We start from the raw sequence: 25,523 nt of genomic DNA on the forward strand, positions 1-25,523 counted from the left end.
TGATGGTGTTGGTGGTGGTGGTCCTGCTTCTGCTAATTTACCTTGCCGTGCCTCTCCTTGTTAAATCTAAGAGCAGCCAGGTTTATGGATTTGATGCGCGTGTGTTTTATTAGTTTTAGGCAGGCCTCATCTGCACATTTCTAACAAAATACACAGACCAGAATATTCCCTTCTCTTATGAAACCCGCTAATTAGGGCTTTGATTGTAAGCAGCAAATCGTGTCTAATCTGCCAGGTCCCTCATCCTCTCTCGGGCTTTTCTGGAGGCCAAGAGGGAGGGAGGCAGCCCCGTGTTTGTTTTTCTGGCCTGGATAATGAAGGAAGGGAGGGAGTCTCACATCTCAAAGGTTGGTGGGCCTGGCCGGTGTGTGGGGAGGATGAGAAACAAACCCTGCTCCTGGTACCGGTGAGGCCCAAGGTAAGAAGAGACAGGCTGCGTCGCTGTGGTCCTTCTCGTGTCAGCGGAGCACCCGTTAGCACGGGGGCTGCCTCCCCAGCGCCATCGGGAGTCATCATCCTCGGGAGCACTGGACGGGTGTGTCTCGTGGACGGAGGGCATCCACATGCTCTTTCCCTAGAGATCCACGGGGAGCCTTCGGTGGCTGCTGTCGGTTGACATTCTCTCCTGTGGGTCAGGAGGTGGAGGCTGGGCTTCCAACCTGCCCTGTGTCTTTGCCCCAAGGCTGTGGGGACCCATTCTGTGACCTTTGGCTGTGGTGGGGACAGGGCTCCTATGGGCGCAGTTTAGGCATAGGTGCCGTGGTCCAGAGCGCCATCGGGTGCGGCCTTCAGGGGCAGCTCCTCCACGTGCCGGCTTCCGGCCACTCCGGTGACGTCCGTCTTCCCGCCCCTGCCTTGCCTCTTCACCGACGGCGGCATGTCCCCTCTCCGTAGATTTCCGCCTGCCACACAGGCACGCGTTGGGACAGTGCAAACTGGAAACGAGTTCCCAACTAATCGGGAAGATTTGGTAAATCGTGTTGGAGTGTCACCTCCATGCCATAGAGATGAAAGCCCCGGGTGGGATGTGGAAATCCAGCATGAAAACCTGGGCTCTGTCCATGACGGGGCCGTTCTGGGCAAGCCCATAGCCCGCATCTCCCGTCTCCTCCTCTGTCTGCCCATTGCTTGTTCCAGACCCCACTGACCTCCCCTGGGGCCTCCCGCAAGCTTCCCCACCTGCCACCCCGTCAGGCTTCCATCCCTCCTGCTTGGGGCAGCCAGCCACCCCCTCGGCCCACATTCTCTCCGACGGTGACCTCAAGCAGGTCTGTCTGTGGCCTTGGCACCTTCTAGAAAACACCTCAAACAGCTTTGCCAGTGGGGCCCCTGCCGGGCCAATAGGCCTTGTAGAAACCATGTACGTGGTTCCCCCACACCGTGTGAGTAGCCCCCTTCCCTCCGCGGCTTCCTGGAGTGGGGGCTCCCGTCCTGCTCCTCACAGTCCCTCCGTCCCAGGGATCCGGCTCCCCCTGCCCCTCCTGCCCTTGCCAGGGCCATACACAGCCACCCTCACCCCCCGACTGCCGTCCCTCCCAGCTTGCCTCTCTCTGATGCGTCTTCCGCAGACCCCAGCGTGACGTTGCACCCTGCAGAGGGGAGCGCCCCCACACCGCTCCGCGGGCCCCTGCCACCTGCAGTCTGCACCAGGGCCCTGGCTGTTCCCTCTGCTGGGAACACGTCCTCCAGTTGTCACCGGCTTGGGCAGGCTTCTGGACCCACTCCTGGGAGAGTGGGGGCTCCCCGACCACCTGCCCTCCCTCTCTGGCACATGTTGGCTTGGCATCCCTGGGGCCAGAGTGGTACCCGGCCTGGCTGTCGCTGCGTCCCGACTAGCGTGTGCATGAATGAATGTGCTTTCGGGTCTGCGTCTTCGCGTGGTGCGTCTGGGCTCCTGCAGGAGGTGGCGACCCAGTGGCATGGCCACCTGGCTGGGGACGGGGCAAGCCTGGGGATCCTCATGGAGCGGGGAGGCTGGGGTTGTTCTCTTAGCGTCTCTGGAAATGTTGCTAAGAAAATAACTGGCAGCGGGAACGGTACTCTTCCTGACGCGCTGGCTCTCGAAATGGAAAGTGCAGACTCTTCTCCATCTATACTCGACTGGCCTGTGTAAACGGATGGAGACGCAGCTCGGCGTGTCACAGACGAGGCTCCTCCGGGAACATCTCGGTGGCCGGCAGCCACACGGGACTCAGAGCCAGCGCCCCTGCGGCCACTGCTCTGGGGTCAGTGTTGTCTCGTGCTCCCTTTCCGAAGCCGCGGTTTTCCATGTGACCTTTCTGGAGCTCTGCTGCCTTGTCTGCATGACGGGCCTCCTGTCCACCCCTAGCGGGAACGCTAGATGGCAGCACACATGCCTACACTCACATACACACGTGTGCACACGTGCCTACACTCATGCCTGCAGACACACATGCCTGCGCACATGTGCGTACACACACACGCCCACAGACACATGCGCAGGCTCACCTGTACACCCACCCCTGCACACATGTGCACCCACGCCCGCCCACCCCACACGTGTGGATGCACACATACCTGCATACACGAGTGTTACATACACAGCTACACACACGTGCGCCCACACATGCCTACCCACAGCCGCCCCAAACATACATACTCACATGGCTACACACGCACCCGCACCCATGCATACACACATTCCTACACACAAGGGCCTATACACACTTCTATGCACACGTGTACACACACACACACACACACACACTTGCACACACACGTGTGCCCACACAGGGTATAATTGTTACCAAGCCAAGCAAACCATCTGCCCTTTAATTTTGGGATCGCTCTGGGACGTGATCGCACGTGGAGTCTGGTAATTCTGAGAGTGACGGACCGTGTCCCGGGCTCGTTGGCCGTCTTCCCCTGTGGGGAGGGCCCCAGCCTGGGACCCGCCTGGGGGGGCAGGCATGGCGGCACTCGGCGAGAATTTATTCTTGCGTTTCTGATGGGACTTTCCGGCGGGCGTCATCACTGGGCTGTACAGAACGTCGGTGAGGGCTTGCAGAAGCGGGGTCCTGCGGGGCTCTGGGGCCCTGGTTCCAAGCGGCCAGGCCACTCCTCGGAATGGCAGCTGGGGGCTTAGCGGCTGTTCACTCAACCCCGTGGGGCTTTTCAAATGTAAGCGAAGTTACGCCGTGTTAGTGTTCTGAGACTTTCTACTTGGAAAGTCTGTGTTTCCTGCTTGGAAGTTCTTGTATTTCTTTGCAGGTTTGTGGATCTCCCTTGTTTTTCCCTACAGCCTTCTAGACTTGGAATGTTCTAGAATGCGTTCCCACTGTCCTTTCTGTCAGAACATTAATGCTGCCTCCAGGTTTTCTCTTTCTTGTGTTTTCCTTCCAGTATATCCTGTCGCATATTTTCTCCACATGCACAAGACGTCGTTCTTTGGCCCACGGTCTCACAGAGCCGGGTGCCCGGGTTAGACGTGCTCCTGGATTCCGCCAGGTCGTCCAGAGAGTTAGCGAGAGTTCAACCTCACCCAGTAGGGAGCAGGGCCCTTCGCCCTCCTCCTCACCGCCCCGATGACCAGAGGTGCCCCTGGGGACATCACACGGGCACGTCCCTCGTTCCCTGGGCGCTGAGCCTCTGAGCCGGTCCGCTGGGGCCCGTCTGAGCCCCGACCCACAAACAGGTTTCTCTCTTCCGTCCGCAGGACAGCTGTGCCCGAGTGCTGCTCTTCCGGGGCGGGAACAAAGAGCAGAAGAACTACAACAGCCAGACCCCGTTCCAGGTAAGGGGACTCTCGGAGCCGGCGCCCCGGGGTGCAGGGTTCCCCACGGACCGGGTGCTGGGCACGAGGGGGCCCTGGCTCGCTGGGGACGGTGCCCGCGGCACCGTCGTCCTTCCTTCGCGCTGGAGCTGTGGACACGTCTCGGTCTGCTGTTTGCCACAGTGTTTCGTCTTGGTGGGGGCTTGGAGGAGGCGGCTCCGGAATGGCCTTCGTGACTCTGTCTTGGGAGGAGGCCTGTGGTCACCTGGCACCCCCACGGAGCCTGCGGTCCCCGAGCGCTGGGGAGCAGCTCCGGCCCAGCGTCAGCACCGCGCCCCATGGGTCCGGCGCGAAGCTGCCGTCCTAGTTGTCTTTGAATTGCGGTGGAGTCCGGGTCCCATCCTGGGGACACGGGGCTCATCTGATTTCGATGCAGGTGACCCGATAGCCTAGGGCGGAAACGAATTTCTTTGGCTAATGCGTTAAAGTTACGGCAGTGCTCTCTGACCCTCCGAACTGTCCAGTGTTTCCACTTGACCGAGAATCCAAGTGTCATTTCTATTTGGAAGTTATTTTTGCATCTTCTTGAGCCAAGAAGGGTCTTTAATTTAGAGCTGACACGCGTGAATGGTTTTCCTAATACGCTTCCGAGGCATTACTAACAAGTACGGGTCCGATGTCCTGAGAACGGGCCAAACGTCTCATAACGTCTCATAACTCATAAACGTTCAACGTTTCGTTGGTTCGCCGTCACGGTGGCTGGACTGTGAGTTTCAGGCAGAGCAAAACGGCTCGTGGTCGTGACTGTCTGGTTTGTTCATGGGTCTGGAAAGTCTGCAGTTACTCTCCAGGGACATGTCCTCTGGGCCGGCGGTGACTAGAGGCACCTGCTGCTGCTTCATGGCCACGTCTACCCCTTCGGGCTTTGCTGTGGCTCAGTGATGGTCTTGGTTTCAATATTTTTTTGCCACTAAATCATACATTTCTTTGGTCCTCTTTTATTTTTAAGTGAAAACATTGCTGAAATTGCTTCAAAAGGACAGCTAATTCCCTTCGACCCACAGGAAGCCCTTGGGTCATACAGAAGGGCCGTTTCTGACCCTCTGGGGCAATGCCCTGTGGCCCCCACTTAGCGCTCCACAAAAGCAGCCATGCAGGGTGTCCGGGACAGACGGCACATAGGTGGCCTTCCCCGTTGGTGCCCCGGCTAAACCGTCACCCCAGGCAGTACCCACCTGGCCGGGGCCCCCTTCTGTGGGAGGTCTTCACGCTCCCAGCGGGGGTGCCGCACCCGCTCCAGCGCGAGGCCGTCCGTCTGTATCGGGATCATCGCTCAAGCGCCCAGATGGCTCTGGAAGGCAGTGACGCACAGCGCGGCTGAACGATGGGACCTTGTGGCCCGCGAGGTGTGCTCATGTCACAGGCAGCGTCCGAGCCCGGCCGCCTGCTCGGATGCGGGGAGCTGGTTCCGTCGCCCGAGTCTCCTGCCTTCCCGTGCTGCAGTGATGGGGAGATGGGATCCAGCCCGCGGATGCCCGCCTGCGCCGTGCCCGCCTCTCCCCATTCACGGCGCCCGCCTCCCTGATACGGAAAAGGAGTCCCTCCCTGTTGAGCGTGCGGGAACGCTGGCTCACCGCGTCGTTGAAGAGGGTCAGACGGCTCCGTGCAAAACGCTCGGGCTCCTCAGCTGCCGTTCTAAGAAATCTGGGACCATCTCACGAGTTCATCTGGCCAAGCATTTGCTTCATGGCTTCACCCAAACGCTGAAGCAGCAGCATCAACAACACGTCAGGACCGGAGAGAAAATGCTGATATGCAACCCCAGCCTCCCAGTGCAACCGAGTCAGAAAGTCAAGGGCACGGCTTTGTGCTCTGGGTCCTGAGAAGCCCTCTAGGAATCCTGGTGCCTGCGGGGGTTGGAGAATCCCAAGAGAGATGATTTTGTAAGGAGAAGGAAGAGGAGAGGAGAGGCTCCTGCACTGTTCCTTGGGTGTGTATTAGGCAGTGATGCCGATGGCGAGGGTGCCTTGGTCAGCTCGAGCGGCCTCAGCAGAACACAGGCTGTGCGGCATAAACAACGGACATTTATGTCTCGCAGTTTTGGAGGGTAGAAGTCTGAAGTCTAGGTGCCAACAAATGTAGCTTCTGATGAGGCCTCTTGTCGTGGCTAACAGATGGCAAACTACTACTGGCCTTTCTTTCCTCCATGCGTACAGGGGCGGGGGCTTCCTCCGTCTCATCCTCTCCTCGTGGAAACAATTCCATCTGTTGGGGCCCCACCCTTATGACTGCACTTAACCCTAATCACTGCCCAAAAGCCCTATCTCCAAACACCAACATACTGGGGGTTAAGATTTCACAAACTGAATTTCGTGGGGAGAAAATTCAACCTATAAAGTGATGATGTTGGTGATGGTCACAGTGATGATGATGGTGGCAGCGGTGATGACGAATCCTTCTTGTTGCCCAGAAGTTCAAAGCTCACAAATGCTCTTCTGGATGTTCTCATTTGGTATTCAACAACCCGATGGGGTAGGAATATTTATTCCTAATTTATAGGCAAAACGGAGTTCTGCAGGGATGGAGGCATGGGAATGCAAATGAAGTTAGCGGCCACGTCTGTGGCCTCCAGGCCTCCTGACCTCCAGTCCGGGGTGAAGGCGACCCCTCCCTCTGCGTGTGGCATATCTTGTGTCCCTGCATGGAGGGAACATCAGGGATCCTCTGTGCTTTGGATCATTAGTCCAAGGGAGCAAAGCAAAAAACCAAGTAGATGTTGATTCTGCAAACAGAGTGGAAAGGAGTCTGAAGATGGAGAAGGGCTGCGTGAGGGGGGAGTGCGGGCAGCCAGGGAGAGCCGGGGCCGGTGTGCAGGGCGAGCTCGGCGAGGCGCCCCCAGCCGTCTGATCAAACCCTCGTGCGGGTGTGGCTGTGACCGTGTTTTGTCGCTGTGGTTAACTTAACGTCAGCAGCCAGCGGAGTTACAGTAAAGGAGATGACCCCTCCGTCGCGTGCGTGGGCGGCCTCTGATCAGCGGGAAGCCTTCACGGGAACAACAAACAGGTTTCCCAGAGAAGACAAAACTTAGCCTCAAGATGTCTCGAGAGCCTGCCTGAGTTCCCAGCTTGCCGGTCTGTCCTACAAACCGTGGATGTCCAGCCTCCACATTCACACTGTCCAGTTCCTTAAAACAATCTCTTAATTGTGTGTACACACGCGCACACACACACACGTGTCCTCCTGGTCTGTTCCCTGCAGGACTCGGGCTGACACACGGGATGGATGAATCCTCCCTCCCTCCCAAAAGGGGCTCCCGGGGTGTTCCCCAGCTTTGCTCCCAGCACCCAGCGTGCGGATGGGGAGGGGCGGCCTCTCTCCCTGGTGTGTGTCGCGGTTCTCTTGTCCCCCGGCTGCGTCCAGCAGCTGCCGCTCGGACATCCGGCTGCGGAGAAGTGCGGGGAATGGTGAGCCGGGGACATGGACGGCGAGGCCTTCGGAGGTCCGGCGTACGGTGCTCACGCAGGCGGGAAGTGTGAGGGCCGGCGGGCAGGAAGGACAGAGCCGTGGCGTGGAGTCCTCTGGTGCAGGGGAGCACAGTGGCTGTGGCGTGGCCTGCCTTCCCGTGGGCGCAGTTCTCTGCCCCGCCTGCCACGGAGCCTTCCTCCTGGGGCTCCTCCCTCGCCTCGTGCTCCCGCCGGACCCTGTGATCATCTTCAACCACTCAGTCGACATTCGAGCCGGAGAGAGGCCAAAGCGGGAAACGAGGAACTGAGTTTTAAAGCCCAGGGTGTGGCTGCCCCTCGCACAGACGCCTGCCAGCTCTGTCTCACGATGTTCTGTGTCTTCAAGCTCTGCACTCCGTGAATCCCCCGATGGTTCCTGGCCCTGCACGTCCCCCAGGGGAGCCCTGAGCTCACCAGAGTGACCTGCGTCTTTTCTGAAGCCGAGGCTGTCGCCCTTCAGGCCCCACATCTCCTGCACCGGCAGGGAGCGCACGTCGCACTCACTCATTCCGTGGGGGACACGGGGGGGGGGGAGCCCCTCCTCCCCGGCGCGCACCATCCGAGCCGGTGCTCCGGGCACCCTGCCGGGGACCGCGCGCCCTCTGTGCTGACCGTGCTCTCACGGAGCAGCTGCCCCGGGCAGGAGGCCAGGCCGGTGACACAGGCGGTCTGACCCCGCAGGGACGTCTGGTCCGCTGCTGCACGTTTTCTGGGGAGCCGCGTGAACGCGCTCGGTGGCGCCTCCCTTCCTGACTCCCTCTGCGCACCTTTCCCGTCCGCTTCTTTGTTCAGTGACTCAGCGCCCAACCTGCTCGCGAGTGGCTCGTGGCTCGTGGCTCGTGGTGTGGAAGTCCACGCGGGTTTCAGAGCACGGTCGGGACAGTTCGTGTCCCCGTGGCATCATGCTCCACGCTGACCTCCAGCACAGGACCTCCCCCGCCGTGCCGTCTTTGGTGCCGCAGGTGATGGGAGTGGACACTGGGAAACTGCCCAGTTAGGGGAAGGTGGCATTAAACGCGCAGACACACAGACGCACGGAGGAGGGGCCACGTGACCACCGAGGCCATGCTGAGGGGACCCGGACACAGCTGGGCATGCCTGGAGCCCCAGCAGCCGGAGGAGCAGGAAGGAGCCTCCCCCAGCGCCTCCGGAGAGAGCTCAGCCCTGCCCACACCTGGGTTTGAGACGTCCGGCCTCCAGGTGAGGGGAGGACCAGTTCCCGCTGTTGTGAGCCGCTCGCCTGGGATAAGTACAGCAGTTAAGGGGGTGGGGGTGGGGGGTGGCAGTCTGCAGGGGGAGATCTGAGGTGCTATGGGTGTGGCCTGCTGTCTTCAACAGTACCCCGTTGGGAGCAGGCTGGCCCCCGGGGCGGGGAGCAGGGCTGGAGCCACAGCCGAGGGTACCGGGCCACATGCCAGGGGAGGCCATGCCTGGGGACATCAGAGACTGGAGGCTTCCCCCTCATTCCTCACTCCCCACCACGTGTGTTCTGGGAGAAGTGGCCCCAGGACCCTTGCAGATGACGGAGATTTTGTCGGTTTCAGCTCAGCCCTGGCCATGGTGAATGACAAAAAGCTGTTTTTTCTGTCCAGCCAAATACCGTTTTCATTTCTCTTTTCTTATGGTGCTGTGTCTGTCTGGCATGTTCAGCAGCAGCTCACCAAGGCGGGACCTGGGCGCCGGGGGTGCCTGCTTCACACCTTGGGACCCCACACACCGTGTGGAGAGCACACGGCACCTGCTCTCACTTACCCTGTGGCTGGAATCAGCTGTTCTTGGACTGTTAACCACGTGCGGTCCAGAGGGTGAATCTCACCCCAGAGCGGTTGACGACTTCCTGCTCAGAGTTTTTAAAAAGAATGAAATCCTTTGACAACATTTAAATACCCAGGAATTTTGTATAAAAATTTAGACTTCCAGCTTCCCTTGAAAAATTAGGAAAGGCAGACTTTGCGTGAGTTGGCATCTGGCTGGGGCTGGGGACCCCTGCCCCTGGGAAGGTGCGGGCGCTCCAGCTGCCACAGCCCTCCCCCGCCCCTCCCTGCTCACCGCGGCCCACCTCGTCCACTCTGTGGCCTGGCCGGGCCTCTCCACGCCCTGCAGCCCGTCACCCCTGCATAGGGAGAGCAGTTGGGCAGGCCATTCATTGTCACACGTTTTCTTTCAACTTTTTCTGGAAATTTTATCTGGGATTCAGACTCTGTGTTCCATAGAAAAAAGCACGTAGGAATTGTATTTCTAGATTCGGGTCTGGAGACCTGGGTGAGTGGAAATGTTTTCGCTGGAACACGGCATCTCTGTGACGAAAATAATCAGGTTTCCAGTTCATTATTTCAGGCAGCACACAGAGTTCCCACACTCTGTTCTGGGTGCTGGGGAAACACACCGGTGAGCAAAACAGCACCCCTGTTGTCAGGGGTACACGCCAGCCAGACTGGTGATTCACAAGGAAAGAGAAACACATAACACGTCCGGGTTGGTGAATAACGTGAAGAACATTGAAGTAAGGAGAGACATGGGGGAGGGTCTTTCGTGACTGGCCCCTCGCGGGGCCTTGGACCGTGAGCAGAGACTAAGAAAGGCAGGGGGAGAGTGGGCCATTCAGCATCCCTGTGGGGGAGCCTTCCAGGGTCTGAAACCAGCACGTGCAAAGGCCCTGGGGTCACAGTGCACCCGGTCTATTTAAGATCAGCAAGGAAGCCGGTGAGCCGGGAGTCAGGGCTGGGCAGAGACCAGTGCCTGAGCCAGGAAGTCAGACTCAAGAGCGGGCCCATGACATGCCGGACCTGGGGTTTGACTGAGTCAGATGTGCAGAGGCAGCCGCGGAAGGAGACTATAACGTGACCCCAACCTGTCCAACAGCAGTCGCCATCCCACGTGACAATCCGATGTTGCGGTCGGGAAGTGGGCAACGCAGAGGAGATCCCACGGAGTGGGAGCGGGGGTTCTGGATTCCAAAATATTCCAGGGCTCTACTACCCGTGTGGTGGCCACAGCACGCATGCGGCTCCTTAAATTTAATGACAGTCAAATAAAATTTAGGTTTGGTCCCTTGTTCTCCAGGGCCTCCGCGCCCGCCGTGTTGGACCGCACTGTTCTGGAAGTGATGGCCGGTCAGCCGGCCGGTCAGCCGGTGTCTTTACGTCTGCAACGCAGGGTGCCGTGGCACGAGTGGGTGAGGGGTGCTCCGTGACTGGCACCTGTTTGGGGCCGGGACGGGGAGTTTCCCGGTTAACTGATTAGTTGAGCAAGATGGCGGGAGGGACCGTGATGGTGGGGAGCAAGGCTGGGAAGGAGCTGCTTGAGGTCAGACTCCTGGAGCCCCAAGGGTGCCCCCGAGAATGCACCACAGGCGCCAGGCAGGAGAGAAGTGGGCAGGGCCGGGGTGGGGCCCAGAAGGGTCTGTCCGCCGCCGCTGCTCTCCCTGAGCTGAGCAAAGCACGCTCGCCCCCCAGGTGGATGTGCGTGAGGGTCCGGAAGGATCGTGAGCACCTTCCGCTGGCTTGTGACCTTGCAGGAGTCCTGGCCAGCAGCCCTCCGCACCAGGAAGGAAGAAGACAGAGGTGCAGAGAATTGGGGAACCCAGAAGCAGGTGGGCCCGTGACAGCTTTCCTGACAGCGTGGGGAAACTCCCCGCTACCTGCCTGCACTGGAAAGCGCTGGGGGCCAGTGAGGGCTCGTGGAAGCCAGACTCCGCCGAGCTGAGGATGCAGATGGCCTGTAACTGGGAGCCCTGTTTGATGTTCCGTGACCTGCCGGGCCGGTGTGACCCCGCTTGGGGGGACCCTGCCAACCTCACAGCCCCAGAGTCCCTCTCTCGGAGCCTGAGCCGGGGCCTTCCAGTGGAGTCAGAAAGAACCTTCTAGCAACCCGGACCTTGGGGGAGCGCAAGGGGGCCAGGGTGGGGCACATTGAAGGGAGGAATGAGGAGGTGATGTGCACCAGGACACAGAGGGACAGACATACGCTCACATGCGTGTGCGCACGCATGCGCACACACACACACACACGCGCGCGCGCGCCAACATAAAGTGTGGCTGCCACGGGCCTCTGGCCATACACCCTGCGTGAGGTTTCCGTGAGAGTGTCTCCCCAACACTGCGTTCCTGGTTAACCCAACAAGTGGTTTTGTGTTCCGGAAATAGTCAGCTCCTCAGTCAAACAGGGACAACCCTGTGTCTCGGCCCAGACGTGGTTTCCCCAAGCCCTGCCTTCCCCGTCACGCTTGCCCGCCTCTTCGGGGCCCACAGGGGAGACACGGGGGAGACACGGGCTTCCCCCGAGCAGCTCCCAGCACCAGGCTCACAGTGGCCGAGGGTCCCTACTGTCCCCACGCACAGCCCAGGCACAGAACTTGGGTCACAGGCCAGGGTCACAGTCACACCCAGTGCCAGGACCGAGTCCATGTGCCCAGAAGAAAGCCGTTTTCAAGAGCGTGCTGGTGCCTGGGTTGTCCACGGCAGCCGGCCGCCCCAGCTCCCTGGGCCCTGAGGACATGACAGGGTTGGGGACACAGCAGGGGACTCATGATGACGTGGCCTCCCGTCCCCCACCTGAAGCCCCTCTGGGTGGGAGGTGAGCCTCAGTCGGGACCTGAGGGTCTGCCCAGGTGGGTCCTCTGTAGCGCCGGTCCGCAGATCTCAGTGAGAGACTGGCGGTTCCCGGTTCTGGTTTCGGGGACACGTTTTCTCGTTGCCACTCGGCTTAGGGACTTGTAGATGACGTCTGCGCTCTCCATCCCTGGTTCTCCTCTCGGTGTGGATGCCTCCGGGGGTCTGCTCTTGGGTGATTTTCAGCTTTCCTTCCCGGCATGAGCAGCATCGATCCCATGACCTTGACGAAGCCCAGAGTCCCTCCGCACAGTGTCGCAGGCTGTGCGGGGCTGCCCGCAGTCACGTCCCAGCACCGAGCGGAGAACCGGGGTCTGGGCGGCACGGGGCGCCCGTCTCCTGCTACAGACTGAGACCCTGGAGCTACCGGCAGCATTTCCAGAAAGGCCAGGCCAGTCGAGAAATCCCAGGGAGGGGACGGGAGCCCGAGGAGCGGCTTGCAAATGAGGAATGACATTTCCTTCCGCGAGGTTCCGTGAGGTTCTGTGCTGGCTGGGTCCTGTCGGGGACCGCCCGGGGTGCCATTGTGATTTCCCAGTCATTTGGGGTCTTCACAGAGTTCACTTGCTCACAGCGTCTGTCCCCTCTTCTGTAGGGTGCGTGTCGGGGGCAGGTAGGTCCATGGAGGGGCAATGCCCGGCCATCGCTGACCTGGCCGGCTCTCGCCGTCTCCCTCTCTTGCTGAGAAGGGTTTCCCCTGGGCTTCCACCTGCTGGCGTGGTCCCCAGAAGCCCCGGGATTGCCAACAACGTAGAGAAATCGACAGCGAAGCGTGCGGCGGCCCTACTCCTGTCGTCCGTGGCTCTGACGGCAGGTGGAGGCCCTCAGGTTGGTGTTAGGACGGGGATTCTTCTCCGTCGGGTTTTTCGTTTGTTTGTGTAACCTTTACGAGTAAGCTCCAGAGACCTGGCGTTTCAAGAATCCTTCACGCACGAGGGAGCTGTCCCCACCCGCGCTGACGTTAGTAAGGCCACACTGGGCTCCCTTAGTGCAAGACGTCACCCCTCGGGGTCCTGGAGTGAGGCCCACGTGTGGGTCCGCCAGTGCCGCTGGGATGGGGTGCGGGCCCTGGTGGGACACCCAGGCTTTGCACGCTGGGGGCCCCAAGTCTGAGCTTTACTGAGAGCAACGCTCAATATGGGGTCCGGTTAAGACGCTCGCCGGCGTCCCGAAGAAAGACCTCAGGACGAGGTTGCGCTGCGCTCCAGGACTCGGGCTTCCGAGGTGTTCTCGAGCTGCCTTTCCACGGGCGTTCTCGTCTCGGACAAGCGCTGTCTTGGGCAGCGTCTGTGACTCGTGTCTCCGGTGAAGCCGAGCACCCGGCTCAGGCAGAGACGCGTGCTCGTCGGTGACGTGAAAGACTAAGTTTGCATCCTCACGGCCGGGCAGAACAGAACCGGTCATGGCCGTAGGTTTTAGGGTGTTGGAAACATGGGCGACCTTCCGAGTTGGACTCTGGATGGCCCCGTGGGGGCTCTGAGCCCAGGGGCCTGGCTGGCCACGTTCGTGGGGCCGCACACTCATGTGAGACTCCATTACTCCATCTGCGAAATGGAATCACAGGCCCAGCTGTCGGGCTGGAAGGACACGGGGAAGGTCGTAGGGTGACCGGCACAGGCTGCCCAAGCCTCTCCCAGGTCCGGGAGGGGCTCTGCTGCTCTGTTCTGCAGCCCAGTCCCCGGCACGATGCAGACAGCTTAAGAACGGAAAGTTCTAGAAGTTAAGCCTGCTGGCTCAAATGACTGGTCTTGTCTCCTGAGTGACCTCGCCTCCCCAAAACTCACACTGCTCATCTGGGATGGCTCTGCCCATCGTGGGGATGTCCCGTGTCCCTGCAGAATACTTACCCGTCGGCGTTTAGGGTAGATTACCATTGAATCCGCTTTGCGGGGAGCTGAGCCCCGTCTCTGCTCCTGGTTCTCTAGAGCCGGGGGGCTCTCGTGGGACCCCCGGGGCTCTCTGGGAAGCACAGGAGACCGCTTGGTGCCCACCCGTGCGACACAGACTTCCCGCAAATGCCGTGTGTCCCCTGGCAGGGGGCCCCACCTTGAGGTTCTTACCGCTGGGGAACTGGCTTTTATGTGGGTGGGACCTGTGAGGGGTCCCTGACACTCACCGGAGGTTCCAGGTCCGTCTCAGGCTCAACAAATACTTAGCCGAAGCCTCCCACGTGTCTGTGAGACCCGAGGACGCGCAGGACCGGCCCCCGCTCCCCCCGGGCTCCCTCGGTAGGTCATGCTGCCAACCACTTGGTGACGGCTGTGTCTCACCTGTCCTCGGGCTCCCTGCTCCCCTGTCACCGTGTCATCTGTGGTGTTTGAAACCAGTCGTGCTGGGGAAGGCATAGGGGTGGCCTCGTCCGCCGTTGGAAGTGAGCGTCTGGCACCACGCCGTCTCGTGTGTGATAAAATACGGTGGTGGGGGGGGGGCGCGGCTCCAGGTGAGGCCGTCTGGGGGTCCTGCCGTCTGGGGCGCGGCAGGCTTCCACAGGAGCACGCCTCGTTGGACGTCTGGATGCCGAGTGGCTTCACTCCGATGCGCGAAGGTGGGTGGAGAGGGTCACTTCTCGGGCTGGGAAGCCTGGGACAGTGGTGGCACAGCAAGCAGGTGCGGGCGGGCAGGGGACAGAACCAGCAGGGGGAGGGGACGCAGGCCCAACGCACTTGGCCCCTGCGATGTGCAGCGGGGGGGGCCACGGACAGACTCTGGATCTACACGAAGAAGTGAGTGTCTGGGGTGTACGTATGCTATTTCACGTCTGCGTTTCCAAACTCGTGGTAAAACTCACACACGCTGTCAGATCTCCTTGCTTTTCAAGAGAACTTAGATATTCCTTTCCTTTCAATCACGGTAAAATTTACATAATGTAGAAATCACCACTTTAGCTATTTTTAGATGCAGAGTTCAGGGGCACTAAGTGCATTCACGCTGTGGTGCAGCCGTCCCCGCTGTCTGCTCCAGACCTTTCCACCTTCCCATAGGGAACCTCTGTCCCCCTGAGACCCTGACCCCTGTCCCTCCCATGGCACCAGCGCCCACCATCCACTGTTTGTTCCCCTGAGACCCTGACCCCCCTCCAGCCCCAGCACCCACCGTCCACTCTCTGTCCCCCTGAGATTCCAACTCCCATCCGTCCCCCGGCCCCGGTGCCCGCTGTCCAGTCTCCGTCCCCGGGAATCTGGAGACTTGAGAGACCCCATATGAGTGGAATTTTACAATATTTGTCCTTCCGTATCTGCCTTATTCGCTGAGCATCGTGTCCCCAGAGTCCGTCCACGTCGGAGCAGGTGTCGAATGTCTGTACTTTCTAAGGCCACGTGATGGTGTGTGGACGGGCCACGTCTCGTGGTTCCATTTGTCCGAGGCCAAACCCTCGGGCGCTCCCACCGCTTGGCTGTTGTGAATTCCGCTGCCGTGAACGCGGGAAGCAGGACGTTCTCCGAGCCCTGCCTTCGCTGCCGCTGGACACCCCGGCCGTGAGCTGGCTGGGCCCCGTGGCGAGTCTGTGGTTTGTTTTCTGAGGGACCGTGTGGTCTCTTCCGTGGTGGCTGCATCACGTCACGTCCCCGTCCTCAGGGGCCCTCCCCGTCCTCGCCAGCCCTTGCTTCTTCTTCGGTTTATGTGGTCGCCGTCCCTGCGGGTGTGAGAAGACGTCCTCGGCGTGTTCAGATAGTTGTGTCTGTGTGGCCCCGCCGGACAGCATGCAAGGGGAGCACGGGCATCCGCCTCTCTGGCGGGTGGCCTCCACCTGGGGTCTTGGAGGGTCTGGCTGGGGAAAGTGGCTCTGAGTAGTGGGAAATAGAACTGGTTTCCTGGAAATGGGCCCAGAGTCAGCGATGGGGGTCCCGCCTGCCATGGGGTGCATTCTCTACGTCCGCGGCCCCCTGGCCGGGACAGCACAGCCGTGGGACCCAACAGGCCCCTGTTGCTTCTGTCGCTGATTGAGTTGGAAGAGTCCCTATTCGTCCCATTTCTGGAGAGTCTGAGATGAGGCCTCGCGTCCTACAGGCCACGGTTTGAGAGAACTGGTACGTCTGGAAACAAGGTTTTCCTGTGACCCTCGTGAGAGACAACAACTCCATTTCCAAAGAAACAGTCCTTGTCGGGAAGATACCCGCCGGCAGGCCGGAACCAACGCGTTTGCCCAGAACCGGATGTCCCCAAAATGGTTTCTGTTCTTCTGAGAACATCACAGTTTCCGCTGGAAGAAGACGTTTTCAGGGGAAGATACGGAGTCAGACAGATTATGGTAATTCTGAGAAGTCTCGAGTGGGCTTATGGAAACGGCGAATCAATATTGCCCACGGAAAGACTCGAAGTTTTTTAAAAAGCAATATTTGTTAGGCTAAATTTGACTCACCAGGATTTCTACTCAAAGGAAAATGGGTGATGTTTTTCATCCTTTATTTTATTATTTTTTTAAAAGATTTTATTTATTTGACAGAGAGAGACAGCGAGAGAGGGAACACGAGCAGGGGGCGTGGGAGAGGAGGAGCAGGCGTCCCGTGGAGCAGAGAGCCCGGTGCGGGGCTGGATCGGACAGCGGTTCTCAAAATCAGGGGCCCATGAAGTGGCACTCTGATGGTCCCCACGGGCCAGCCGCTGACCCCTGACATAGGGGCGTGTCAGGACACCTTATTTTCTTTCGACAGGGCTAGTGAGGTTAAGGACGGCCCAGAGAACACTGCCCCGGGTCACTGGGGGCGATGTCACCACCTGAAGAAACCCACCAACCAGATAGTCATTCTGCATCTCAGCCCCCTTGCCCCGACTTGCCGTGGCCAAGCTGCCCAGCTCTGGCTGAGGTCCAGGCAGCCCATACGCGGTCCCTCTGAGCGGTGGGAGGGGAGTGGCAGTGGCCCCAGGCCTCGATTTCCCAGGGCTGGGTGCTTACATGTCTCTTTGAAACAGCCTTACCGAGACCGATTCACCGGCTGGGCAGCCCCGCCTGCCATGGAACGTGGACAGTTGGCCGGTTTGGGGTGTTAGTCACAGATGCAAGCCACCACTGCCGCAGGAGCGTTAGGACGCGGGCATCCCCCAAAAGAAACCCTTCCCACCATCCTCCCTCACCCCGGGGCCCGACATCCTCGGACCTGCGTCCTGTCTCTGTGGGTCGGTCTCTCTCATAGCCACGGAGCCTGCACTACGTGACCTTCTGGGGCCGGCTCCTCTCGCTCGTACTACTTTCGGGACTTGTCGCCGCGGTGGCAGGTGTCCGTGCTTCGTGCCCTTCCGTGGTGGAGGATGACTTCGTTGTGGGGAGCCGGTGGGTGGCTTCTGCGCATTCTGGCTGTTCCGGAGGTGCTGAGAATCGCAGGATCAGCCCCTGCAGCCGGTCCTCTCTTCCCTGGCGTGGTGGCCATGTGGAGGCTCCGTTGGGCACCCCACACTAGCCAGGGTGGGTACCTGGGAAGGAGCGGGAATGACATGCAGTAACAAGGACTAGCCCTCGGCATGTGCATTCGTCAGCTCAGACTCGGTTGTGGGTGGTAACAAATGTCCCCACCCTTTCAGTGGCTTCCCTTCCAACCGTCGCGTGACAACACCAGAGAAATGGGCCCCAGTTTCATCTCTGTCGCAGGGTCCAGGCTGAGGAGACCTGGCTCTTCTTTCGGCTGACATGGCGCAGAGGAGGCAGAGCCGGAGTCTGTGGGGCAAGGAAGGACCCGCTTCCCTAGCACCGGGAGGCCCTACTGCTCATGGGGTGGGCAGGCTGTCTAAGCCTCGTCCGGGCAGCGGTGGAATGACTGCAGCCCGGAAGACACGACATCGGGGCTGGCAGGTTTGGACCACATCTGGCCCATTGCCTTCTCTCTGTAAATAACGTTTTATTGGAACACGGCTGCACCCACTTCCTTGTGTTTTCTCCATGCTTGCTCTCGCGAGACAGCAGCGGGGTTGACGCCGTACAGACCGTGTGGCCCCTGACGCCGGAGATCTTGACTCTGGTGCTCCCCTCCGCTCCCCCTCCCCGCCAGCGTCCTTGTCACCGTCCTCATCCCGGTGCCTGTCGGGTGGCACAGACAGCTGCTCTGTAGCGAGCGGGGTCCCCGGCCTTCTTTGTGTCGGGAGGCCAAGGAGAGCCTCCCCCTCCCCACCAACGATGTCGACTTCCTGCTCGCCCAAGCCCGTGAGTGTGTTCCCTGTCGTGGCAGGAGGCACTTCTCAGGTGTGATTCAGCTGAGGGTCTTGAAATGGGAGATGGTCCTGGGCTCCTTAGGTGGTCTCGTGTCCTCAAGTGGCCTCGGAAGGGAAGGCAGGAGGGGCAGAGCAAGAGGAAGCATGGGAGGAAGCGCAGGTCAGAGGGGCCGCTGGACGCCGCGGGGCCGCTGGGCTCGTGGACGGAGGAGGGGCTGTTGCGCTCAGGAGCGCCGGGCTGTGGGAGGTTGGACAAGGCCAGGAAACGGATTGTCCCAGCTTCACGGGAAACCCGCCCTGATGTCGCTTTGATGTGGGGACTCCTGGCTCTGGAACCACAGATACGAAACGTGCGTCAGAAGCGGCTGTGTCTGTCCCTCCTTGCGCAGTCCCGGGAGCCTCGTACTCCCGTCCCCAGCGCCGAGTCCTCACGGGAGCCCTGAGACAAAGCCCGTCCTTACCGTGTCACAGCGACACGGAGCACCCTCCTCGGGGCCGGGCCCAGGGTGAGCACCGGCGTTCCGCCGCCCGTGACGTTCTCGGACTTTTCCACAGAAGCCTACTTGCTTCTTACGATACACGCTAACGAGCGTGGGGGCAAATGCGGGGGGTCACACACAGATGGAAGAAGGGGCGGGTCTCGGGCACCCTGCATTCTCGTGGGGTCCCTCGTACCCTGCTGTTCTAGAAGGTTCGTCGATGCTCTCACTCTGCAGGGCTGTGTCAGCCCCGGAGTCCTGTTGGACGCGATCCTTGCGCACACCCGCCAGCCCACGCGGGAGGTCCGGCTGTCGCTCTCGGTCACCCGCACCGCCCGTCAGCCCGTCTTTCCCCTCCTTCCTCCGGCACAGGCGTGGTGGGGGCTGGACGGTGGACCTGCTGCCGGCCTGGGCTCGGCTGTGGGCCGCATCGCGCCCTCCAGCACGGCCCACCTTGGGCATGCACCTGACTCACCGGTGCTGTGACGTGCTCCTTCTCTGGTCCCGATTCTGCCCCGTGAGGACTTGCTGGGGGCGCCTGGTTCCTCCTGGAGAAGAGCGCCTCAGACACCCCACCGTCACAGCGATCGGCCTCAAAACCAAAGCCCTCCCTGTACACCGCGTACCGTGTTCTCCGTCCCGAGCTCTGGGACCCGATCTCACCGTCCGGATGGAAGCCAGCAGGAGAGCGTGCGGGATCGTTCTGCAGGAAGGCCCTTTTCGGGGTGATGTTGCCCTGATAACCGCACTCTGTTTCCCATCTCCGCGAACGTACCGAGCTCAAGCCCGCCATCCGTGCCTGGTCAGCCCCGAGAGCTCCTGCTTCACGGAATGGGCTTCCGGCGGGTGCCCGAGCTGTCAGGCCACTCCCTTCAGAGACCGGCCCCGCCTTCTAGCATCTCTGGGCCCCAGGGCTGAAGGGAGAGTACTGTGATTCCTGGAGCCTCTCCTACGTGACGAAGGGATTGTGGAGCCCGAGCCATCCTCATAGGGGAGAGCGGGTTTTGTGACATCTGGGGAACTGGACACGTGACTCATGGTGTTGCAGGTTCTCAAAGGCCACCTGGACCCTGCCTGCGGCGATTTTCATGTCCTCACGACCTCAGCTTCCCTTGTTTGATCCCCTCGTTTGAACCCCTTCAGAGATGGGGAACTACTCACCCCCAAGGTAGTAGCTTGCGCTGGCTTACATGCTCCCCTCTGGTGGCCTCCGCCCTCCCATTCTGGCCCAGATCCATCTGTCCCACTCCCTGTGGCCTGACCGCTCTCAGGCCGGGCAGTGAAATGACCCAGGGCACAGGTCAGGAGGGAGGCCAGCACGGGCTCCACGGGGCATGTAATGGTGCGACCCCTTCTGAAGACGGAGTTCAGAATCTTCATGAATATTTCAATGGGACTCAGAGTCAGTGCTCCGGGATTCTTACTCATTTTAACACTGTGGGAGGTATCACAGTTTATAAAATCGGTACAAAGACTCTTTTGTTCCCCTGTGTTTCTTCTGAGTCTGTTTTGGATTCTGGGCTCTTTTTTTTTTTTTTAAACGGAGAAGCTAACATACCGCGATGTCTTAGTAAGTCTGTGATGTGTGCCAGCCACGGAAGATTCCAGCCGCTGGTTCACCTTTCTGTCTCCCGCAGGCGGGGACGGACCCCCCCAGGGGACAGACCGGGGACTGGTGATGAGGGGTAGGAAGTGAGGATCCCCCGGCTTGTCAGTGAGGCTTGAGAAGGGGACGCCGCAGACCCCTCCTCCGTCTCCATGTTTGTAGGCTCCGCGGTTGTGAATTTCCTGCTCAGATTTATTTGTAACCCCAGAATAAAATCCTGCAGCACGTTTCTTTCCTTTCTTTTTTCTTTTTCTTTTTTTTTTTTTTTGGTTGCATTTCTGTGTTCTTTGTTGATGTTTAACTGCATACAACAGCCCCGAGGCATCATGCTCCCGGAGCCGTGTAGTGATGCTGAGCCCAGGAACGTGCTTATGGCGGAAACGCGTGTGTCCGCTAAGCTCCCTGCAGGCCCGAGCTGCAGCCTGCTTCCGTGAGGTCCGTGTCGGTGAGCAAGCCGTGTGCGTCAAACCCGGTGTCCTTACACGGAAACACCCGTCAAGCCAGTCCTGTGACGTGAACTGTGGACGGAGGCTTGCCGGGACCTAGCCCTGTGCGGACCCTAGGAACACCTAGGAACATTTGTTCTCTAAATCACCGTGACTTTATAGGACAAAGCTCCTGCGAACAAGGAGAGGACAGAGGGAGTGAGCGAGTGCACAAGCGGGAAGGGCAGAGCGAGAGCAAGACTCCCCCGCAGACTCCGTGATGGACGCGGAGCCCGATGCAGGGCTCAATCTCACAACCTCGAGATCACAACCTGAGCCAAAACCCAGAGTCGGATGCTTAACCAACAGAGCCTCCCAGGCGCCCCTCAGATGATGGGTTTGCTTTTCTCCTTGAACCCTAACACGGGCATGACGCTCTGAGGGAGAAACGACCTGCCTCGGGGGTTTCTTTTTCCAACCAGGTTTTAAGTCTCTGGCCCTAGCAAACGACATTTCAAGGTTTCGGCTGGTGTTGACAGCAGGTGCACGGGGTGAGGCTCGGACCCCAGAAGAGACCCAAAGACACGTTTTATGAACCGGCACATTCCTTAGCGGGCACCCTGAAGATCTCCAGGGGGTTCCCACAGCTCTCCGGCATCTCATCTACAAGCTCTAGAAGGCTGTTCTTCCGTCGGGTGGGCGGTCTTTGATAAAACGCGTGTGTTTCCCAGCTCGGCGTCCGTGTCGCAGGATACCTTTGAAATATTTATCCATAAAGTCACTGATGGAATGTGTCATGGTATTTGCCTATTGGCTTCTCTGACAGAAACAGCTTAAGGCTGCTGATTCATGCAGATAAAAATAGTGGCCCACTGCGAAACCCCACACACCTTCCCTCTGTGGTGCAGACTGTCCTTCTGGAGCGGGCTTTGCCCACTTCCTTGCCGGCTGGCGGCGCGGAGCTGAGAGGAACCGCTGGAGTGGGCAGGAGTTCGGTTCCTTGTGCCGAGAAGCTGCCCTCCGGTGTGCCGGGGCGGGGGGCGGGGCGAGGCGGAAGGTCCAGCTGACCTTGTAGGATTGGGGGCAGGCGATGCCCTGAAACCACAGAAGACACTGTCTCTGTGTCCTCAAAGCCCTGAATTTTGGGGGAGACGTAAGCCAGGCTCCAGGTTGCTGTTGTGGGTGTTTCGAAGGAGACCTTGGCCTTCTCGTAAGGCAGGCCCACCTGAAGGCTCCATCCGGAAGGAGAGAAAACCATGAAAGAGATGTGGTGTCCAGGATCCTCAGCAGAATCCCAAAAAGGAAGAGCTGGTCTGTATCAGGACCAACTCAGCTGTAACTTCCTGGCCTGGCCACCCACTGAGGCCTCTGGGTGGTTAGAAAATGCTTCGGCGTGAAGTCGGGGGTGGGGACGGGAGGGGTGCTGAGCTGAGCACCCCTGGAAGCAGCACCCCAGACCTGGCGTTCCTTCCCCATGGTGACGGCGGCGTCTTGAGTGGCCAGCAGCCCCGCTGCAGGTGGACACAGGGCTCACCGCTGCGTCTCGGGGCCTGTTGAATGCCCACTGGCTGGTGAGAGACGGGTCTGCCTCCTCATAGGCTGGGTGCCCAAGGCTGGAAGGAAAGAGGAACCAACGAGAGAAGCCAGTCGGGGTTCAAACATGATGATCCAGGAGTTCAAGGATGGGGGTGAACGTCGGGGATCCGGGTATTCACCCAAGTGGGAAAAACACACCAAAACCTGATACGTCCTCACTGTCAAACCCACAGCCTTTTCCTGGGAGCTCGGGGAACCCTCAGCCCTCAGCCCCTCCTGCCGCCTTTCTCCTCCAACATCTGATGGCTCTTACCACCCGTTGGCACCTGTTGACTCGTTAGTTTGAAGATTGCCTGTCGTGGTTTGCCTGTTTGGGGACTGAGTCCCCTTATGATTAGTTTATGTGACTACGATACATATTGTAGTCTTAGCAGCCGTAGCGTACAGGTTTCTTTTTCGAATTCATCCTTTCTTTTAGTTTGGCTTATAATTCTGAAAGCCTAGGAAGATTTTATTGTAATTCGCTTATTTTTACGTCACGAGCTCAGCTTTCTCTTCTTCATGTCCCGGCTTCAGTGACACATTTAGAAATCGATAGCCACACGCATCAGTGCCCTCCATCACTGGCTCCTCTGGTTCCCCCTTACAAATGGCAAGATCGCATCCTTTTTTATGGCTGAGTAATAGTTGTGTGTGTGTGTGTGTGTGTGTGTATCCCCATTTATCCATCAGTGGACACAGAGTTGCTTCCATGTCTTGGCTTTTTAAAATAATGCTCCAATAAACATAGACATGCATTGGGGTGCCTGGGTGGCTCAGTAGGTTAAAGCCTCTGCCTTTGGCTCAGGTCATGATCCCAGGGTCCTGGGATCGAGCCCCACATCAGGCTCTCTGCTCAGCAGGGAGTCTGCTTCCTCCTCTCTCTCTCTGCCTGCCTCTCCGCCTACCTGTGATCTCTGTCTGTCAAATAAATAAATAAAATCTTTAAAAAGAAAAAAAAACATAGACATGCATAGATCTTTTTAGATTAGTGTTTTCATTTTCTTTGGGTAAATGCCCCATAGTGCAATGACTGGATCATGGGGTATTTCTTTTTTAAAATTTTTGAGGAACCTCCACACTGTTCTCCAGAGTAGCTGCCCCAGCTTGCCCTCCCACCAGTGGTGCATGAGGTTCCCCTTCCTCCGCATCCTCGCCAACACCTGTCGTTTCTTATCTTTCTGATTCTAGCCATCCTGACAGTGTCAAGTGGAATCTCATTGTGACTTTGATTTCTACTTCCTTGATAGGAGAATCTTCTCCTGTGTCTGCTGGCCATCTGGATGTCTTCTCTAGAGAAATGGCTATCTGGGTCCTCTGCCCATTTTAACCCAATTAATTGGGGAGGGTGTTGGTGTTGTTCATTTGTTTAAGTTCTTCATATCTTTAGAATATCAGCCCTTTATCAATTACATCCTCGCAAATATCTTCGCCCATCCCATACCTTGTCTTTTTGTTTGGTTGATGAGTTCCTTCTCTGTGAAGAGCTTCTCATTTCCCTGTGGTCCCAACACTTTATTTTTTGCTTTTGTTTCCCTTGCCTTGGGGGACAGATCCATAAATGTGTTGCTAAGCCTGATGTCCAAGAGATAACAGATGACATTTTCTCTTAGGATTTTTGTGGTTTCAGGCCTCACATTTGGTCTTGAATTGATTCTTTTTTTAGGGGGTCTTAATTCTCTAATGGAACTATTCATCTTTTCAGATATTTTCTCTTGTTTTTCCTTTATTTTCTGGAAGGTATTATTATCATCGAGTTCTCAGCCACTCACGCAGGTGTCCGCGCCACCCATGGGTCTGCTTCTGTTGACTGGGTTTTCTCTTTGTTTCCAACACTGGGCACTATCCCTGGGGATGATTAGTGATTGTTCATAGAATGCCAGGCATGGCTGGATTTACAAAACTATAGACACTCCAGATAACGTTCTCTGCTTTCAGAGAGGGCCATCCTGTCTTTCACGAGGTAGCCAGCACAGGGGCTTCTCACCCTCATTCGGTCGCAGCTGGGGCTGAGCCAAGGCTGGGTTGATTTTGCAAGGATTCATTTGAGCCCAGCTTGCTCCTCCCGTAGTGCGGCCCTGAGATACTCTCTGCTGGGCCCCTGCCGTGCTCACTGTGCCCCTCTGCCTGGTGGGCCCTACACTCCAGTCCTCATCCCTTAGCCTTAGCCTTCCATCCCTCCCAGGTTCAGAGTCCCCTAAGAATGTTTGTCTTGAAGGGAAAAGCAGCTCAGTGTCTCATGCAGCATTCCACTCTTCCTTCCCACCCAGACTCACCTAGACTCTGGCTGTTCACTATCCCTGCCTGATGCTAAACACTCCCGCTGATTTCTCTGCACTCAGCAGAGATCAGCCACAGGTTCCCAGCCCTTTCCCTGAGCTGGAGATGTGTTCATGCTTCTAGGGGGAAACAGCAGTGGAATGTGAGCCCCACTGTGGCCCCGCACAGTGGGTCTTAGTGGCAGCTAAGCTCAACAGGTACCTGTCACGTTTCTTTGTTCATCCTATACTGTTCTTCTTGGGGACATGATCACCTGCCTCACCCACTTCCTCACACCTATCTGTGCTCAGTGGAGGCTTTTTTAGATCATTTCCTAATAAGCCTTTTGAGCATGACCTCATCGTCATTGATATCTTCCTTATTTTCTGGCACAACAAGAGTTTGCATGCTCCTGGAGCAAATTTCTTGCTCAGACTTGGAAGCCACCATTTTTCCAGAGAAGCCTCATTCCCTCTAGTACCAAGTAGTGTTTAAGATCCATGTTCTAAGTGGAAGGAGGCTTATTTTAAAGAGAATGTGCACTGTAAGTCATCTCGGCGTTGCCTGGACTCATGCAGGACAAGGTTTCTGCCCACCCTTGACCCTGTATCTGCGTCTCCTTCCAAACACGCCGAACCCTCCGGTCTCTGTCAGCCGTGCTGCGGTTCTCCTGGCTTATTCTCTCGCACACGTGCGAAATTCTCCCGTAATCATGCCAACCCCTCCACCAGCAGCGCTCAGACGATTGAGTGGCGTTTGTCACTGGAGCAGATCCCTTCGGGACGTGCAGTGAAATCTGTGCTTGAAGGTCATTGGGAATCACTTTTCTCTATTTATGCCATTAGCTCTGTGTGCGTCTGTGTTCATTTTGTTTAACGTTACTTCTGATTTTTAACGTTAACATTTTTAACATATTTATGGATATGTAAAAGATCCACATCATTCTGGAGGCAAATCTGTAAAACAAGGAGTCACCATTTCTCCCTCTCCTTCCCAGTCTCTTCTTTCCTTTTTTTTCTTTTAAAGGTTTTTTTGTTTTGAAAGAGAGAGAGAGCGTGTGAGTGGAGCCAGGGGAGGGGCAGAGGGAGAGAGAAACCGAAGCAGACTCCTCGCTGGATATGGAGCCCGATGCAGGCTCGACCTCATGACCCCGAGATCATGACCTGAACCAAAACCAGGAGTCAGATGCTGG

The 25,523-nt window shown here is 58.2% G+C and overlaps 1 protein-coding gene across 5 annotated transcripts in view; it reads left to right on the forward strand.

Annotated features, from left to right (window-relative positions):
* The window catches only part of SHANK2 (SH3 and multiple ankyrin repeat domains 2), a 458,548-nt gene that overhangs the window by 108,493 nt on the left and 324,532 nt on the right, over positions 1–25,523 (forward strand). For all 5 annotated transcript variants that reach the window (XM_044259990.1, XM_044259992.1, XM_044259993.1 and 2 more), the window contains one exon: positions 3,677–3,754. In XM_044259990.1, coding sequence (XP_044115925.1) covers positions 3,677–3,754 — 78 coding nt within the window. The remainder of the gene's footprint in view (positions 1–3,676; positions 3,755–25,523) is intronic.

Source organism: Neovison vison, chromosome 7 (assembly GCF_020171115.1).
Source record: "Neovison vison isolate M4711 chromosome 7, ASM_NN_V1, whole genome shotgun sequence".
Taxonomy (NCBI): domain Eukaryota; kingdom Metazoa; phylum Chordata; class Mammalia; order Carnivora; family Mustelidae; genus Neogale; species Neogale vison.